General features: G+C 51.1%; 1 protein-coding gene and 1 non-coding gene across 3 annotated transcripts; both read right to left on the bottom strand.

The window, feature by feature from the left end:
• Positions 1-5319: 5319 nt before the first annotated feature.
• Positions 5320-8759, bottom strand: RPL18A (ribosomal protein L18a). 2 transcript variants are annotated; one of them, XM_032867641.1, is made up of 5 exons: positions 8610-8759; positions 7144-7323; positions 6433-6562; positions 5688-5797; positions 5320-5469 (listed from the first exon to the last, which is right to left on the bottom strand). In XM_032867641.1, exons 1-5 carry the CDS (start codon positions 8742-8744, stop codon positions 5377-5379), a joined length of 648 nt encoding a protein of 215 aa, XP_032723532.1. In that variant the 5' UTR covers positions 8745-8759; the 3' UTR covers positions 5320-5376. The 2 variants fall into 2 exon arrangements, with proteins under 2 accessions (XP_032723532.1, XP_032723534.1); XM_032867643.1 differs by having other exon boundaries at positions 8615-8724.
• LOC116874128 lies at positions 5940-6072 on the bottom strand. The gene has a single exon (XR_004383933.1). It is a non-coding gene; the product is annotated as a small nucleolar RNA SNORA68 (small nucleolar RNA).
• Positions 8760-18134: the final 9375 nt, after the last annotated feature.

Genomic DNA, 18134 nt, shown 5'->3' with positions numbered 1-18134 from the left:
CAACGGGCACCTGCAGCCACTTCCTTTCTTCAGAACCTAGTGAGAGGAAATCACCAAACCCCAGCCCCAGACTAAGCTGCGTGGGACACATTGGGGTTCAGGTCCTAAATGCAGACATACTTGGGGGAGTCTTTGCTTGTCATCGGACCTCAGTTTCCCCATCTATAAATGGAGATAAAGTAGTCCCTGCCCCAAGGAATAAATCAAACCTACATAGTAGGAACCTGGCACAAAGTAAAGCCTTCACTCACTCACTCACTCACTCATTCATTCATTCATTCATTCATTGGTGTCTTCATTCATTTGTTGTTTCCTGCGTGGAATACTCGTGGAGCGTGTAATAGAGGTCATGGGGGAGGGACTGTCAGTGGCCTCGAATCCAAATAAATGGGGGGCCCATGACTCCTTGGGAGGTAGTGTCTGACATGTCCCCCATCGCACAAGAGGAGACCAAGGTTATGGAGGGCAAGTCCCTTGCCTGGGGTCGTGCTATCAAAGGACCCAGACACTGTTGTCTTGGGGCCCTTCGTTGGTGGTCTTGAGGGACTTTGGCCTCTGGAGGCTCTGACTTCTGGGTTCGAGTCCTGACTTGGTGTCTGGAAACTGGGTTCCCTCCTCCACCAGCAGGAGGGATTTGGACTTCTGCTGGGTTCCTGTGGGCCCGGGAGTCCTCTCCAAGCCTCTGCCGCCTCCTGGTGGTCTCCAGCCGACTTGTGCCACACCAGTTTGGTCCAGCATCTCCCATGCAAACCTTCCTGTCCCCTGGGGCTCTCCCTCTTCGAACGGGGTGCGAGCCAGCCTGCACACCGCCACCTCCTGCACCCAGACTCCGATAGATCTGTTGCCCGCTGGCATGCACTGCTCCACCCCAGCTAGGAGGGTGCGGGGAGGACACTGTGTTCCTTTTCCTTCCCGTCTTCATTCTTTCAGGCCCGGATGCACTGTACCCTTCTGGACAATCTGATGGGAAAGGAAAAATCCTGGAGGGGATCCCCTTCCCAAAAAGCCACGCAAGTGAATTTAAATACATGCAAGTTGTTACAGGACACACAAACCCGGTCCTCCCTGCCCAGGGAGGTTCTAGAAGTGGTTACCATCCATGGTCAGTCTTTCTCTTCCTCTACTGTGAAGTGGGAGGCTAGACAGACAGACACTGGGGCTGAGGGCCATTCATTGAGCACCTACTGTGTGCATGCCTGTGTGCCCACTGCTGGGGACTCAGCAGGATCCAGGTGGAACCATATCGCTCACAGGAACTTGACACTGACCAAGCCAGCAGATAAACGCACATAGGTTTCAGAAGCTGATGGTTGAGTGAAGCAAGGTCAGAGATGGAGTGGGCCTGGGGGCCTATGGGGTGGGAACTCTTGGAGGAGGTGAGGGCAGACCTGCAGGCAGAGATGAGCCAAGCTTGGAGAGATGCAGGGGGAACAGCCAGTGCAAAGGCCCTGAGGTACAAACAAGTGGAGTAAGCAGAGTTGAGTGAGGACAGGGAAGGCCACAAGGGACCCTGAGTCTTGGCCAAGGGTGTGGATTTTATTTTGAGGGTGCTGGGGGGAGGGCATTGGAGAGTTTGGAGCAAGAGGGACCTAATGAGACTTACAGACTCTGAAAAGCCGACCATGTCCATGGCAGTGACTGTGGGGTGAGAAGAAATGGGTGGATTCGGAATGTGATCTCGAATTCCAGGATGTGAGAGGGGGCCCAGAGTTTGGAACCATGAAGGGTGGGCGGGACCATCTTCTTTAGGGTTGGAGGGCACAGGGTGGGGAGATGCAGTGGGACCTTCCCTGACTGTGTAGTTCCCACATGGACAGGGAGCAGGCAGGACCCCGTTGGTGAAGGGGGAGGGGCAGGGAGATCCCCCATGGTCCGCAGCTGCAGTCTGAGCACAAGGGGCAGGAATGTCAGTGTGTTTGCTTGGCTGTCTGCTGTCCCCACCCCTGCTTGCTGCCAGGGAGCACCCCCATGGCTCCCTGGAGACATGGCAGGGGTCAGGGGTGAGAGGCTGTGAGCTACTCTGGCTCTAGCAGGACCTTCTGGGTGTCTGGCTTTGAACTTCTCCCCTGCACTCAGTAAAAGCAAACCATTTCCATTGATGGTGCCGTAGCTTCCTGAGAGAGTCCACCATTGTTAAGCCCTGAGGATTCCAACTGTGGTTCTAGGGGTCCATGACTCTTAGGTAGTCTCTCCTGGTTTCAGGATCTGGCTCAGGTCTTCTGGAACCCCTCCCTGGCTTGTCTTATCTTGGTGCCTGCCCTTGCTCAATGGTCTTGACTCAGGAGTGGGGGCAGTGCAGGGAGGGGCAACTTGTGATCTCTCCCCCACGGCTCCCAGTCCTGCCAGGTGTGGCATTTGGCACCTGGGCAAACCCTGGGACAGGGCCTGGGAGCCCCCAGCCAACCAGAGGGGCCATCAACAATCCTGGAGGCCAGGCCTGCCTCATGGGCCTCACACCGAAGGGCTCGTTACTGCCAGTCTCCAGTTTGGCTGTTGTTCTGCTTGGTTCCCACTCTTGAGCTATCTCTTGAGAGGGCTCTGTTCAGCAGCCCTTATCTCCAGCCAGTGCCCAGGCAACCGCTCTGTGCAGGGTTTGGGTGTGGGAGGGTAGGTGGGCAATGCAGATTCCCAGGTAGGTGGTTACACAGTGGAGGGGTCTGTGGGCAAACCTACTGACGATGAGTAGATGGCAGGGCGGGTGGATGACCAGATATATCAGGGAGCTGGGGCTCACTCCTCCTCAGTGCGAAGGTCCCTCAATAAGGGACTGATACCATCCTCCAGCTGGTTGGGGCAGAGCCCTCCCACCTGGTTCCCCTTGAAGCCCCTGGTGGGATGGAGGTACACAGTGGGCTTTTGTGGGGCCCAGGCCTTCCACTTTCCTGGCGGTGTATCCTATCTCTAGCTCATCTTTAGTCTTCCCACACCCAGAACCAACCACACCTTACACGGTAAGAAACTAAAGCTGAGTGGGTAGTGATTCGCCCTAGGCACAACCATCAGGGCTCACGTCAGGGCCAAGTCACAAGCGACGGAAAACCTCCAGATTACAGCCTAAGCTGTACTGCTGTTTCCTTCTCTCTCCTCTTATCACATAGACACAGGCTGATACCCAAAGTCCTTCAACCTTATTGTTCCAGTGTGGCTTCTTACTGGCCGAAGATGGCTGCCGGAGCACCAGACACTGTGCCTATATTCCAGCCAGATGGGTATTTCCTGGAAATGGCACACATCGCTGTGGCTAGTATCACAGTTACCCCTTAATGAAAAGAAGGCTGGGAAATGTTTTTTTTCTTTGTGGGTGGCATCTAGATATGGAGATCCTATTACTGAGGATGAAGTATTTGGGGACAACTAGAGGTGTCTGCCTTAAGTCACAAAAGATTAATGACATTAACAAGGCAAAAAACTCAAAAAATTCTAGCCTGGCCCCAAAATACAGCTTAAAGAACATCAAGTGCCTTGGAAGAATTTGCAGCATATATGGGGGAAATATATTTTCAGGTTTTTGTCCCACATATGAAAGAAGCTTTTACAAAACAGTAACTTAAAAAACGACCAGCAGCCCCATGAGGGGAGACAAAGCCATACAAATTCATTTTACAGAGAAGTGCCTACTTCTTAAGACAAATATAAATCCCTAAAATGTGATTTTTTTCCCGGCCATCAAAGTTTACTAACCAATGGTACTGGCAAAGCTGGGAGAAAACAGACCTTATTATTAAATAACAGGCCTTATTATTAAATACTATGGGGAGAGTAAATTGGTGTACCTACAGGGTGGGGTGGGGGGGGTTAGCAGGGTCAGAAATTAAAAGCTTGGGTCCAGCCACTTGGGGCCCTGTTTATCACTACCCTTTCTCCATGTGATGCACAGGTGAGGGACAGTCACTGGCTGTCCTCACACTTTTCCGGGTCCCAGACTTATTAAACCCGTCCTGGGGCCAAGGAGGAATACATGTGGTCTCTGCCCTCCTCAGACTCCATCCGGTGGGGGGCATCAAAAATCCACCTGTTGTCCCCAAAATACGTGTGTGGCTCACAAACCTCAGTGAGGCCGAACCAGTGATAATCCGTAGGTGTCCAGGCAGAAGGCTCAGTACATGCAAAGGTGTTTGAAAGCAGGTGGGGGAAACAGCCAGTGCAGATCTGGGAAGCCTGGTACTCTGTCCCCAGGTCCTTCTTGGGACAGTGGCTGGCTGTGCCCACGCCCTGCCTTGGGCACCTCTCCAAACATAGGTAGGGCCTGAAGTGAGCCAGTTTTCTGGAAGCCACCAGGATCGATCATGCCAATGAGCTATCCCACCTCAAGTGGGGGAAGGGAGGCTATACCCTTGCCTGGGACACTCCAGGCCTGACTGCTCCCCAGACCCTCACCCACTGCCTTTTTGTGCCCTGGCTTCTTCCAGTTCCGTGGCTCTCTGCAACGCAGGAAGATCTTGGCTGACCTTAGCCCCCAGCGCCTACAGTTGTGACTCTTCAAGTATTGTCCACGGAGTAAATCTGCCGAGTGCCCTGACCTTCTGATGGGGACTAGCCCAGTGTGGGCCAGGGCTGCCCAAGGTCACACACCAAGGACAGACACTTCCCAAGAACTGCCCTCCTAGCCGTGCCTCAGCCTCCTGATTGAGGGGCTCAGCCAGGGTGGGATTAGCTTCATGCCTGGAATTCCCCAGGGCCTCAAGTGGTTTCCTGGAAACTGATACCAATGGTGAGACCTTGAACTTCTTGGGCAGTATCAGGGCGTCCTTCAAGGGGCCGGCACCTAGTGAAGGGAGAAACCACCACAGCACAGCAAGCTCATGGCCCTCTCCAGTGGCCCCTGGTGTCTGCTCTGAGGATCCTGGAACTAAAGACTAGGGCTCTGAGAGGGGAAACCCCACAGGTGGGACGAACCAACCCCATCATCCTGGCTCCTTCCAGGCATCTGACATCTGACTGCCCTATCTCACCAGACATGAGCTGAAGCCTCTAATAAGAAGGTGGGACAGGTTTAGGGGCCAAACCTTGGGGCCTTTAAAACACCCCCCAAAGCTCACAGCAGAAGGCTACCTGCTGGGGCCGCAAACTGGGCATTCCGGCTCCAGGACCCTGCCCACGAGAGCCCCTTGCTGGATGAAACCCTGGGGAGCCAAGTGAGGAGGAGAGCGCTTGGAGGTGTGGCTTTTGGCACTCCTGGGGCTCCCTTTCCTGAGAAATCAGGTCCCTGGGCCCCACTTCCAGAGAGGAGGACCCCTCCCCAAGCAGAGAACTCATAGCCTGGCTGTGCCCTCTTGAGTTCTACAGGGCGTACAAAGAAAATAAGAGTGTCTGAGCACCCTGGTTTTCCCAAGAAGTTTATTCGGGCAGACCTGGAGACACACAGAGGCTTTGCACCTAAAAGAAGGTGTTGGGCCTCTTGGTGGTGAAGCGTGGCTTGTGCTGGCGACGCAGAACCCGGTGGGGCAGTGGGAACTTGATCTTGGAGTCCTGTGATAAGGAGAGATGGGTGAGTGGGGGGTGGAAGCCTCTCAACCTAGTCTTCCAGGGGCCACTGAGGTGTGGCAACCCCCCACTGGGATCCTGCGTCAAACCCAGGGCCTCCCTGCAGCTCCCGAGGCTGGGGGACAGTGGAGTAGCTGGGGCAGCTCCATGGTCCAGGGAAGCCCCCTCCCCTGAGCCTGCCCAGCAGGGCCCTGGGCACTCACGTGAAACTGCTTGACTGCTGGCCGGCGGCACTTGCTGGCCGCAATCTCCTCCACCTTCATGATCTGGATCGAGTGCGCTCGGGCACGGTGTCGGGCACCCATGTCTCGGTCTGCAGGGAAGGAGGCAGGGTGAATGTGCACCCCGGGGTCTGGGCATTCCTCAAGCCCCCCATCGAGTGCTGGCCTAGAGGAACCCCAACTTGGGGACTGGGTGGCTGGAGCCTCTGGCCCCAGCAGGCACTAGTGTATCAGGGGTGTAGAACCTCCAAATTCACTTTGAGGGGCACGGCCACAGCCCCCCAAAGGCGACGAGATCCACTTGCTGTTAGCACCTCTGTTTAAACCGCTGCTATGAGAAACAGCAGTTCTTGGGTTGAGGTGCTTGGGTTTGGCCTCTGGCAGGTAACCCGCCCTAGGAGCACTGGGGCCACCAGCGCCAGATCCCAACAGACAGGGCGGGGGCTAGGGGCTAGACTCTGGGTGAGAATTATGTCTGCAGAAGTGAAGGACCCTGAAGCTCCACCTGCTGGCAGGTTCCAGAAGAAGAGGCGCCTGGAGCATCCTCTCCACTCCCGCCCCCCAACCACCACCCCTGGACTGCCTGATCCCCTAATCCAAGAAGCCTCTGGCACTTCTGTCTCAGTTTGGCAGGGAGTGGGCAGGAAGCAGGGCGCAGGCTGACTGGGCTGCAGATCCCTGCAACAGGAGCCCCAAGGGAGGACTGGGTGTGGCCCCGGCAGCTCACAGCACTGGGTGACGGCGCCTGCGGTGGTCAGGTCCCGGTACTCCCGGTACATGTTGTGGGTGCCGCTTCTCGAGTCATAGCGCAGCCAGATGCCGAAGTTCTTCACTCGCAAGGGGGATTTCTCGAACACCTAAGTGCCAGAGACGCTGGCTGAGACAAGAAGGCCAGCAGCCTCGCTAATCCTCTTCCCCAGGCCTCTCTTGTATCTGTTTCCCAGTCCTTGAATCTCAGAGCACAGGAGAGCAACCTGCTGTCCTAGACAAATCCCCATGGCAACAGTGGAGCGGAGCCAGGCCGGCACACCTCCCCCATGTGGACCACCAGCTCAACTCCTCCCAAACACTACTCTCCCAAGACTACCTGGGCCCAAAAGCAGCTACCACCCTGCAGGTGTCTGATGCAGAGTCCAGCGCCCATCACAGCAAATGTGCTCAGGTGACAGCACCTCTGCCTACTTTATATAGGAGACTCAGCCAAAGCACTGGCCTCAGCCGAGGTGTCCGAGCATACCAGCCACACACTTCCCGGGCCTTGGGCTCTCTCATCAGGAAAAGGGCACTGAGGTTATCCACCCCATCCCAACCTAGGGCTTAATTACCACATGCAAACAAGCCAGGGTTTATGAAGTCTGGGAATTCTGTGGGGTGAGGAACCCCCACGGGAAGGTGTCAATCCACTCCAGACCCCACCCTGCTCTCAGACACCCCGTACCTGTCCACAGTAGACGATTTCCCCTGAGGACTTCTTCATCTTTTTCAGCTGAGACACAAAGTACCAAAAGCGGGACTTGGCGACGACGTGATTAGGTGCAAAGATTCGCATGCGATACAGGGGCGGAGTGCGACATTTGGGGGTGGGCAGGCAGCGCCCCACCACCTTGTACTCTCGCAGCTGAAACACAAACAGGAGTTGAGGTGGGGCCTGACCCAGAGCCCTGAGGCCAACTGTGAGATTCACCTTGCTTCCTTTCCCAAGCCTGGTGAGAACTGAAATCAGGAGAGAACACCCATCACAGGGCATCCATATGGAATCCCGGTGACTGTGTCATGCCAACTGTCCCAGCCTTCCCAAAACAGGGATTGAGGGCAGGGAGAGTTAAGATGCCTGGCTACCCTCTGCCTTGGCTCAGGAAAGATGGGCAGGGCTGTCAATCTGGCTGTCCTTCCCTTTCCGTTTATATTCCTGTGAAAGCAGCTGAAGCCTAAACCTGCAGGCTCCTTCCTTCACAGCATCTTTGCAGCTCACATCTTCCCAAGATGTGAGCCCCAGAGTGCCCAAAGACAGTGGCCAGTCTGGGATCTCACAGCCCACTCCAGGCAGAACCAGGACAAGTATCCAGTTCCCTTTCCAGGCCTGCTGCCATGGGATCTGCAGCTGCTTGAGTATTCACAGCAGCAGTCCAAAGGGGTTTGTTTGGACTTCCCAGTGCTCTCCCCGTTTACAAAGATGCAAAGACAAAGACGTCGGCTAGAGCCAAACACTGGGATATATTACAACGAACCCACCTTCGTAAATGACTCGTCATTTTATTAATATAAGAATGGCGCCAAATATTGCAAACTTGTCTCCTACTTCCATGTCTCAATGTGACTAATCAGCCCCGCGGACCACCTGCTCAGGAAAAGACCGATGCAGCTGGCCACTTCCCCAGCGTGGAAACTGAGGCTGGGGAGCTGTACAGGACCCACCCTGTTTCTCCCGAGGGCTCGCTCTTCCATCTCTGCGCAACAGCGCCCTCTGATTTTACTAAGCATTTGCCACGATAAACCTCCCCTTGTCAGCTCGGGTTGTTTTCTACTTCTTACAGCCCCGTCAGGAAACGAGAAATATTAACGTTTCCTCCCACCGTGACCACTTTGCAAATGGGGGACCCGAGATTTGGAAGATCAACTAAGTCCCGTGGCTCGAACTTCCAAACCGCGCAATTTGTCCCTTCCCCTGGAAAGGAGAGCCGACCTCTCCGGCCCCCGAGATTCCCCAGCGGGTCGGAACCATGGCACCAGCCTCCCCACGCGGCGCCGCAATGGCCGCCATGTTGGCTGGGCCTGGGGGCGATGGTGCGCGGTGGCACCGGACCCGACCAAGAGCGCTTTCCCGCTACGCGGCCCACGCCACCTGCCGGCGCCCCCGAATCGATCCGCACTGCACTCCCCGGTCCCCGGGCCCGCCGCGCTCGCCTTACTGTGCCCGAGGCCTTCATGGCGCTCTATCCACTTTCGCCGCCGCACGAGAAAGGAAGTGGCCTTCCTCGCGCAGCCGCTCACCAAGACTTCGTTGACGGAAGTCCCGCCTCTTGAAAGCTGCGCGCCCATTGGCTTCTCGTTCCGACGCTCAACAAGATCTGCTTTTTCACTGGCTCCAGATCCACCAACCTTTCACGGCCCCTCCTTCTTCCACAGCGAAACTACACATGAGGGAGCGCCACGAGCCCCTCCCTTTCCTCTATGGCAGTAAAGGAGCGTCGTACGCAGCACGCCGGGAGTCGTAGGCACCCGGGAAGGTCTGGGTGGTAGTTTGAGCGTTCCACTTCCAGGGAACGCAGGGAATGCTCGCGTGTAGAATTTATTTCCTTACTGCTTTATATTCCATGAAGTGACTATTTTCTGGTGTAATATTTTAATTCTTTTAATGATTTTTTATATATGTTTAATATTTTTTCTTTTAATATTTAATTTTTAAAGTAATCTTGACACCCAAGGTAGGGTTTGAATTCACAACCCTGAGAACAGGAGTCTCATGCTCCACCCATCAGCCAGCCAGGCCCTGGGACCCTACATTTTTTAAGTTATTTCCTTAGTGGTTGCTCTAGGGCTTAACTCGTATATCTTAATTTAGAATCTCTTAGCTGCCTAATTTTTTTTTTAAGATTTTATTTATTTGACAGAGAGAGAGAGATTAGAAGTAGAGAGGGGCAGACTGAGAGAGAGGGGGAAGCAGGCTCCCCGCTGAGCAGAGAGCGGGACACAGGGCTCCATCCTAGGACCCTGAGATCATGACCTGAGCGGAAGGCAGAGGCGTAATCCACTGAGCCACCCAGGGGCCCCTGCTGCCTTAATTTTAATGAGATTTAGAAATGTTACTACTGTATGATTAATTTCCTCTACCCCCCCCTTTTGTCTCATTATTGTTATTATTTTGTTACTATTGTTAAACGTATTATATCTACGTATGTTACAAACCTAAATACATTGTTGCAATTGTCACTTAAAATTCTATGGTTTGGGGTGCCTGGGTGGCTCAGTGGGTTAAGCCTCTGCCTTTGGCTCAGGTCATGATCTCAGGATCCTGGGATTGAACCCCCCATTGGGGGTGGACATTTAGGTCTTGAAAAACCAGAAAATTGGTGGGAGAGGAGGATGAGGGGTGGAGTGTAGTCAGGGTCCCGGCCTGCCTCCTACTGCCTTTGACTTCTTTCCTGCTCAGGACAGCAGGCAACAGGCGACTCCACCCTGACGACGGTGCCGCGAGTGTCCACCAGGTGGCAGCAGAGCTCTCGCCTCGGCTGTGCCGCTGAGGCCAAGAGCCTGGACGCTGGTGTGGGTGCGGCAGGAATAAGTTCATAACCCACAGTTGGTTCCCGGGCGTATTGTCTCTTCGGGCCTCAGTTTCCCCATCCTTGGGGGATGAGGCTAATAATAGTCTCCAGCTCTTGGGGTTATGAGATTTAAATGGCGTATAATGTTCGGACTGGGGAGGCAGGGGCCCTTGCCCTGGAGCTGTGCCACTCCACCCTGCTTGAACTGCCAGCGCGGGGCCTCAGTTTCCCCAGGCTGCAGGCAGGGAGTGGGAGAGTAGAAAAAGGTACTGGAAAACGACAGCAGGCCGGCCGCACAAACCGAGGGCTGGGAGGGATGGAGAGGGGGCCAGAGGAGGGGGAGCAGGGATGGCAGGTGAGGAGAAGGGAGAGGGGAGGTGTAGGGAGAGGGAGGGAAGGGCTCCAGGCTCAGCCCCAGCCTTGGAGCCAGTCGCTTCTATCTTCAAGGCCTGGGTCAGGGTGACTCCCGCAGCTGGAGCGGAAGGAGGAACCCTGGGGAGAGAGGGGGTGTGTGTTGTCTAAAGTTTGTTAAGAAGCATTTTTTTCCCTTCTTGGCTCTGCTGGGTGAGTGTGGCCCTGGCCGCCCCCCCATGCCTGCCGCTCCCCTGACCCTCCCTTCTTCCCCCTCCCTCCCAGATGCTCTGCTCTGGGCTGCCCCCTCGCCTAGCCTTGGGCCAAGCTGGGAGCCCAGCCCAGTCAGCTGTTCCGGGCTAGTATCCCTTTGCCTCTGTCACTCACTGCCTTTCAATCAGGCCCAGCTGAATTCCTGGTTGGCAAGGGCACCCCTCTGCTCCCCGGTCCTCCCAGTTTTTCTTATTCCATTGGACCTTGAAGGTGCCCTTTCTTAATCCAGGCTCCTGGGCCACACTGGGCCTCAACCCAGGTTGGATCACCACCCTGCCCATCACCACCTGAGCTGCCCCACCTTCCCCATCTGGGCTACCAGCACCTCCATCTTTCCAGCGCTCCACGCACTGGCCCAAGATTCTGCTCCTGTCCCTTCCTCCTGCAAATGCCCGCAAGGCACTCACCCCTGGACTCCAGATGCCACAAGGTCCTCCCCCCCAGCCCCTCCTCTCGTGCCCCTAACTGTTCCTGCTCCCAGATCACCTAAGGCTCTTCCTACTAATTTGATTATTCATTCATTCTAATTATTCATTCATTCATTCATTCGACTACCTCCATGTGCCAGGCACTGGGGACCCAGCAGTGATCAGGACAACAAAAAACTCCAGTCCTGCGAGAGCTGACATGCTTTTGGGAGAAAATGGACAAAAACAAGAAAAATAAGAGTAATAGGCATCACAACAGAATGTGAGAAAAATAAACCGGAAGGGGTTGCCGTGGGCTCCATACAATTATTGCCCCCCATCCCCAGCCAGGGGACAGATCCCATATCCCTTTTCTCAGCCTAATTGGAAGAGGATCCTAGGACACTGTGAGTAAGGGAAGCAAGCCAAGCTAGAGGCTCTTAGTTCCTGAGCCTGTCCGCCCCCCACCCCGCCCTCCCTTTCCTGTAGTGGGGGGGGCACAGTGCACACCTCTGGGGTGGGTACAGGGATTAAAAGGTTGCTCTGCATGCAAAGCCCTAATGCACTGGTGAGCACTCGATGTGTTTGCTCTTCTCATGATCAATATGATTGCTTTGGTTCACGGTCAACTTCTGAACAGCAGCTCTCCTTATTCCTACTTCCTCTCCCATCCCATGTGCTTACATATGTTCCCTTTTTTGATTAACCACTTACCTTTCGATGGTATTAACAAACACAGAGTTCAACAGGCATGAAAAGGTAAAGGGCAACTATCTCCCTCTTCTGCCTACCATGGCTCCCCAGTGGTTACCACGGGAACAGGTTATACAACTATGTTGGTATTTCCCTGCAGAGGGTCTCTGCATCCTCATCGGCTCTTCCTACACGAAGCAAAGCTTCCTTCCCTGGGCAGGTGCACACCTTGCTCTTTCCTTCGCCAAGTATCCTGGAGGTCTTCCCACATTGTCAGCCCCGTGTCGCCTCGGTCTTTTGCACAGCCGCGTAGTATTCAGTTCTGAGAATGGCCAGAGTTTATACAGCAAATTCTTGCATGGCTGGGCATTCGGGTCGTTTGCAGCTGTTTGCTGTTAGAAAGAGTGCCAGGATGGATCCATAGCCCTCTCTAGTAGGTATCACTCCTGGGAGGTTGGAAGGAGCCTTGCTGGGTCCCATAGCATTTTCTTCATCTTCATCCTGAATCCCTCTGCAGAGCTGGGCTGTTTCCACCCCTGGCGGCCACAGTGAGAATCAGTGCAGAGCCCTGAGATTACAGTGAACTCTCACACGGTTCATCTGGTCAGTCTAGCAGGTGGGAAACAAACTGTACACTCCCATCTGAGCAGGGAGCCCGACATGGGGCTCTATCCCAGGACCTGAGCTGAAGGCAGATGCTTAACTGACTGAGCCACCCAGGCACCTCCCCCCGCCTTTCACCTTTGTTAAGTGTAATTAGAGGAGACTAAATAGCCCGTGTTAAGCGCACGCTTTGTGCAGCTTTGACAAGTGTGTAAATCTATGACCTTGACCATGTCCACCATGGTCATGACCACAGTCAAGATGATGAACATACATCATCACCCCCACCAGTGTCCTGCACCCCTTCCCAGCACCCTCTTCTCTGCCCTTTCCACTGCCAGGCAACCTGATCTGCTCTGTCACCAAGAATAGTTTGCATGTTCCAGGATGTTATATGTACGTCAGCTTTGTGCTTGGCTTCTTTCACTCAGCACGGTGATTCTGAAATTGTTCCAAGTTGTTGCATGTATCAGTAGTTCATTACCACTTTTTTTTTCTTTTAGAGAGACAGCACACACTTGTGTGAGTAGGGGATGGGCAGAGGGAGAAGGAGAGAGAAGACTCGAGCGGACTCCACCCTAAGCACCAGTCTGATGCCAGGCTCGATCTCAGGACCCTGAAATCATGACCTGAGCCAGAGCCAAAAGTTGGACGTTTAACTGACTGAGGCACCAGGTGCCCCCACCCCCTTTTTTTTTTTAACCAAGTTGTGTTCCACTGTGTGTGTGGCCAGACCAGAGGGGGTTCCTCTGTTTAGCTGGGAGAACATCTGAGTTGTCCTCTATTTAGAACTATTACAAATAAAGCTGCCCATGAGCATGTATGCACAAGCCCTTTTATAGACACAGGATTTAACTTCTCTAAATACATAGGAGGAAAGGAGCTGGGTCCTACGGTAAGAAACGGCTAGACTGTTCGCCACAATGGCTGTGCCATTTTGCATTTCCACCAGCAGCACATCAGGAACACTTGCTTTTGCCTTTTTTTTTTTTTTAAGATTTTATTTATTTATTTGACAGAGAGAAAGATAGAGAACACAAGCAGGGGGAGCAGAAGGAGAGGGAGAAGCAGGTTCTCTGCTGAGCAAGGAGCCCAATGTGGGGCCTGATCCCAAGACCCTGGGAGCATGACCTGAGCTGAAGGCAGACGCTTAACCGACTGAGCCACCCAGGCGCCCCATTGCCTGTCTTTTTAGTTTTGTTCATCCTACTGGGTGTAAAGGGCTGTCTCACATTCGTTTATATCTGCGTTTACCTCTGGCTAATGATTTTGTGCATCTTATGTGTGCTTCTTGGCCATTCATATATCCTCTTCAGTGGATCGTCATATCTGTTGCACATATTATTATTTTTTAAAGGATTTGTTTATTTTAGAGAGAGAGGGAGAGTGCAGTGGGTAAGGGCAGAGGGAAACGGAGAGAGAATCTTAAGCAGGCCCTATACCCAGCACCAACCCCACATGGGCTCCATCCCATGACCCTGAAATCAGGACCTGAGCCTAAACCAAGAGTTGGATCTCAATTGACTGTGCCACCCAGGTGCCCCTGTTGTCCATATTCTAATTGAGTTGCCTTGTATTGTTGAATTGTAAAGGTTATTTATAGATTTTGGATACAGGTATTTTGTTTATTTAACATACATTATTAGTATTTTCTCCTGATCTGTGTTTTGCCTTTCCGTTTTCTCAGTGATATCTTAGAAGAGCAGAACTTTTTTATTTTGATTAAGCCAAATTTATCATTTTTTTCCAGGTAAGAAAACATTGTCTGCCCCAAGTTTGCTAAGATTTCTTCCTTTTTTTTTACCCCCAGAATCTTATTGTTTTAATTTTACGTTCAGATCCATAACCCATTTTGAGTTAATTTTCTATATGGTGTTGGGTAAGGGTCAATGTTATTTTCTGCACGATGTCCAATTGTTCTTTTTTTTTTTTTTAAGATTTTGTTTATTTATTTGTCAGAAAGAGAGAGAGGAGGAGAGAGTGCACAAGCATGGGAAGCAGCAGGCAGAGGGAGAAGCAAGCTCCCTACTGAGCAGGGAGCCCAATGCGGGGCTTGATCCCAGGACTCCAGGATCATGACCTAAGCCAAAGGCAGACACTTAACAACTGAGCCACCCAGGCGCCCCAATGTCCAGTTGTTCTAACACCATTTGCTGAAAAGACCGTCCTTTCTCCTTTTAATTGCCTTAGTATCTGTGTTAAAAACCAACTGGCTATACTTATATGGGTATATTATCTATTCTGTTTATTGATCTATATGTGTATTTTTTCATCAATGCCAAATTGTCTTGATTATTGTACCTTTATAATAATCAAGTAGAATAAGTCCTATGACTTTTCTTTTTAAAAAAATGAGTTTGGGGGGGCACCTAGGTGGCTCAGTCTTTAAGTGTCTGTCTTCAGCTTGGGTCATGATTCCAGGATCCTGGGATTGAGCCCCACATCGGGCTCCCTGCTCAGCTGAGAGCCTGCTTCTCTCTCTCCCACTCCCCCTGCTTCTCTCTCTCCCACTCCCCCTGCTTCTGTTCCCTTTCTTACTATGTCTCTCTCTGTCAAATAAATAAATAAAATATTTTTAAAATAAAATAAAAATAAATAAATAATGAGTTTGATTGAGACGCTTCGGTGGCTCATTCACTTAAACATCTGCCTTTGGCTCGGGTCATGATCCCATGGTCCCAGGATCTAGTCCCACATTGGTCTCCTTGCTTATCAGGGAGACTGCTTCTCCCTCTGCCTGCTGCTCCCCCTGCTTGTGCACTCTCTCTCTCTGACAAATAAATAAATAAAATCTTTTAAAAAATGAGTTTTGTTATTTTAGGTCCTTTGTAATTCTATATAAATTTTAAAGTCAGAGCTAATTTCTGGAAAAAAAATATCCTGCTGAATCAGAAATCAGTTTGGGGAGAATTGACATCTTAACAACACTGAATCAGTCAATCTATGAACATGGTATGTTTTTCAATTTATTTAGGTCTTAATGAATTTTGCTTGGTAGTATCTGTAGTTTTTAGTGCAGACGTCTTATACTTCTTTTGATAGATTTACTCCTAGATATTTAATTTTTTTTTGGTGCTGTTGCAAATAGGATTTTTTTTTTCAAATTTCACTTTCCAATTTTTTGCTATTATATAAAAGAATATATAGTATAGGGCACTGGATGGCTTAGTCAGTTAAACGTCTGCCTTTGGCTCAGGTCATGATCCCAGGGTCCTGGGATCAAGCCCCGCATTGGGCTCCCTGCTCAGTGGGGAGCTTGCTTCTCTCTCTCCTTCTGCCTACTGATCTGCATACTTGTACTCTCTCTCTCTCTCTCTCTCTGTGTCAAATAAAGAAATAAAACATTTTCAAAAAATCATTTGTAATATATAAGAATTCAATTGAATTTTGTATATTAAGTTTTTAACTTGTGAACTTGCTAAAAAATTTATTAGTTCTAGTAGTTATCATAGGTTCTCTTGGACTTTTTACATTATAAATAATCATATCATCTGCAAACAGGAAGTTTAACTTCCTCCTTTCTAATCTTTTACCTTTTATTTATTTTTCTAGCCTCATTGTAATGACTATGACCTCTAGAGGGATGTTGAATAGAAGTGGTGAAAATGGACATCCTGGTCTTCTCTCCAATCACAGCAGGAAACAATTCAGTCTTTCACATTAAGTAAAATATTACCTATAGTTTTTTCTTGTAGATGCTTCTTATCAGATTGAGGACATTTCCATTTGCACCTATTTTGCTAAAAGTTTTTATGAATAGTTGTTGAATTTGGTCAAATCTTTCCTACATCCCTTGAAATGATCATATGGTTTCACTGTGTGTTTTTTTTAAGGTTTTTAAAAAATATTTTATTTATTTATTTGAGAGAGAGAGAGCACAAGCAGGGGGAGCAGCAGAGGGAGAGGGAGAAGCAGGCTTCCCACTGAGCAGAGAGCTGGATGTGGGGCTCGATCCCAGAACCCTGGAATCATGACCTGAGCTGAAGGCAGACACTTAACCAACTGAGCCACCCAGGCGCCCCTTCACTGTGTTTTGAATTTGCATTTCTCTTAATATGAGTGAGGTGAGCATCTTTTTCTGTTTAATATTTTTAAAATATTTTACTTATTTATTTGAGAGAGAGAGTGAGCAAGAGGGAGCACAAGCAGGCTGAGGGGCACAGGGAGATGCAAACTCCTCACTGAGCGGGGAGCCTGACGTGGGACTCGATCCCAGGACCCTGAGATCATGACCTGAGCCAAAACCAAGAGTTGGACACTCAACCCACTGAGCCACCAGGCACTCCTCTTTTTCTGGGTTTAAGAGCCATTTGTATTTCCTTTTTTGTGACTTCTGGGTTCATATTCTGTTAAGTTATTGGCATTTTCTTATTGTTTTCTAGGAGGTACTTGTATAATGAAGATATTTTATTTGTAATATGAGTTCACATTTGTTTCCAGTTTCATTTGTTTATATTTTGACTGCATTTATGGGCTTTTTGTCAGCAGAAAGTTTGGAATGTTTACATCACTAAAGTTTCCAATTTGTTCTTTTTTTTTTTTTTTTTAAAGATGTTGTTTATTTATTTGACAGAGAGAGAGAGCACAAGGAGGGGGAGCAGGAGACAGAGAGGGAGAAGCAGGCTCTCTGCTGAGAAAGGAGCCTGATGCCGGGCTTGATCCCAGGGCCCTGGGATCATTACCTGAGCCAAAGGCAGATGCTTAATTGACTGAGCCCCCCAGGGACCCCTTCCCTGAAACTTCCTGATGGAGCCTTCACATACCCCTCTCTGGGGCTGAGGGTGTCACCTTTGTCCTGACCCTCTTCCCTTCCTGCTCATTCTCAAAATGCCACAGTGACCATCACACTGGAGTTGTCAGCCTCTAGAAACTCACTGTCTTTCCTGGAGGGCAGGAGCCTCCATCTCGGCGCCAGGGATGGGAGTAACATTTGCATTCCTCTCTGCTGAAGTCACCCAGGAAGTAAAAGAAGGATATTATCGCTAAGTCCCTGTGCAGGACTTCCTGCCTCTAGCCTGCTGGGGCTCCCCCTGCACCGAGGTTACACTCAGAACCCTCCCTCCACCCACAAGGCCCCACGGATGCTTCCAGGCAAGTCTAAGAGCAGTAGGTCCCTAACACATTGCCCTTCTCAGAAACGCTGTGACCTGGTCCCCTGGTCCTGTCTCCCAGCCTTTGCCTGGGCTGTTCTCTCTGCAGGAGCTCCCCACAACTCCAGATTACTCTTTGGCTAATCCCACTTGTCCTTGGATTTCAGTATCAAAGCCATTTCCTCCAGGAAGCCCTCCCAGACTCAGGGCCCCTCCTAGCAGCCTGGAGGGCCCCTGAGACAATTATTGGGTTTATGCTTATTATTTTACGTTTATTTATTTATTTAGGGATGTCTGGGTGGCTCAGTCACTTGAGTATCTGCCTTCAGCTCAAGTCATGATCCCAGGGTCCTGGGATCGAGCCCCATGTCGGGCTCCCTGATTAGTGGGGAGCCTGCTTCTCCCTTCCACCTCCACCCACCATGCCTGTGCTCTCTTGTTATTTCTCTCTCTCTCTCTCAAGTAAATAAATAAAATCTTAAAAAAAAAAAGATGTTTATTTATTTATTTAAGTAATCTCTGCACCCCATATGGGACTCAAACTCATGACCTGGAGATTGAGAGTCGCATGCTCTTCCAACTGAGCCACACAGGTGCCCCCCCAAAGCCATGTTTGTGCCAGGACCTGTAATGGGATTATGGAGATGAAAGAGTTCTCTAAAATCTATCCTCCAGGGGCACCTGGGTGGCTCAGTCATTAAGCGTCTGTCTTTGGCTCAGGTCATGATCCCAGGGTCCTGGGATCAAGCC

Source organism: Lontra canadensis, unplaced genomic scaffold (genome assembly GCF_010015895.1).
Source record: "Lontra canadensis isolate GAN:19392208 unplaced genomic scaffold, GSC_riverotter_1.0 scaffold35, whole genome shotgun sequence".
NCBI lineage: Eukaryota > Metazoa > Chordata > Mammalia > Carnivora > Mustelidae > Lontra > Lontra canadensis.
This window is presented reverse-complemented; position numbering and strand designations above follow the sequence as displayed.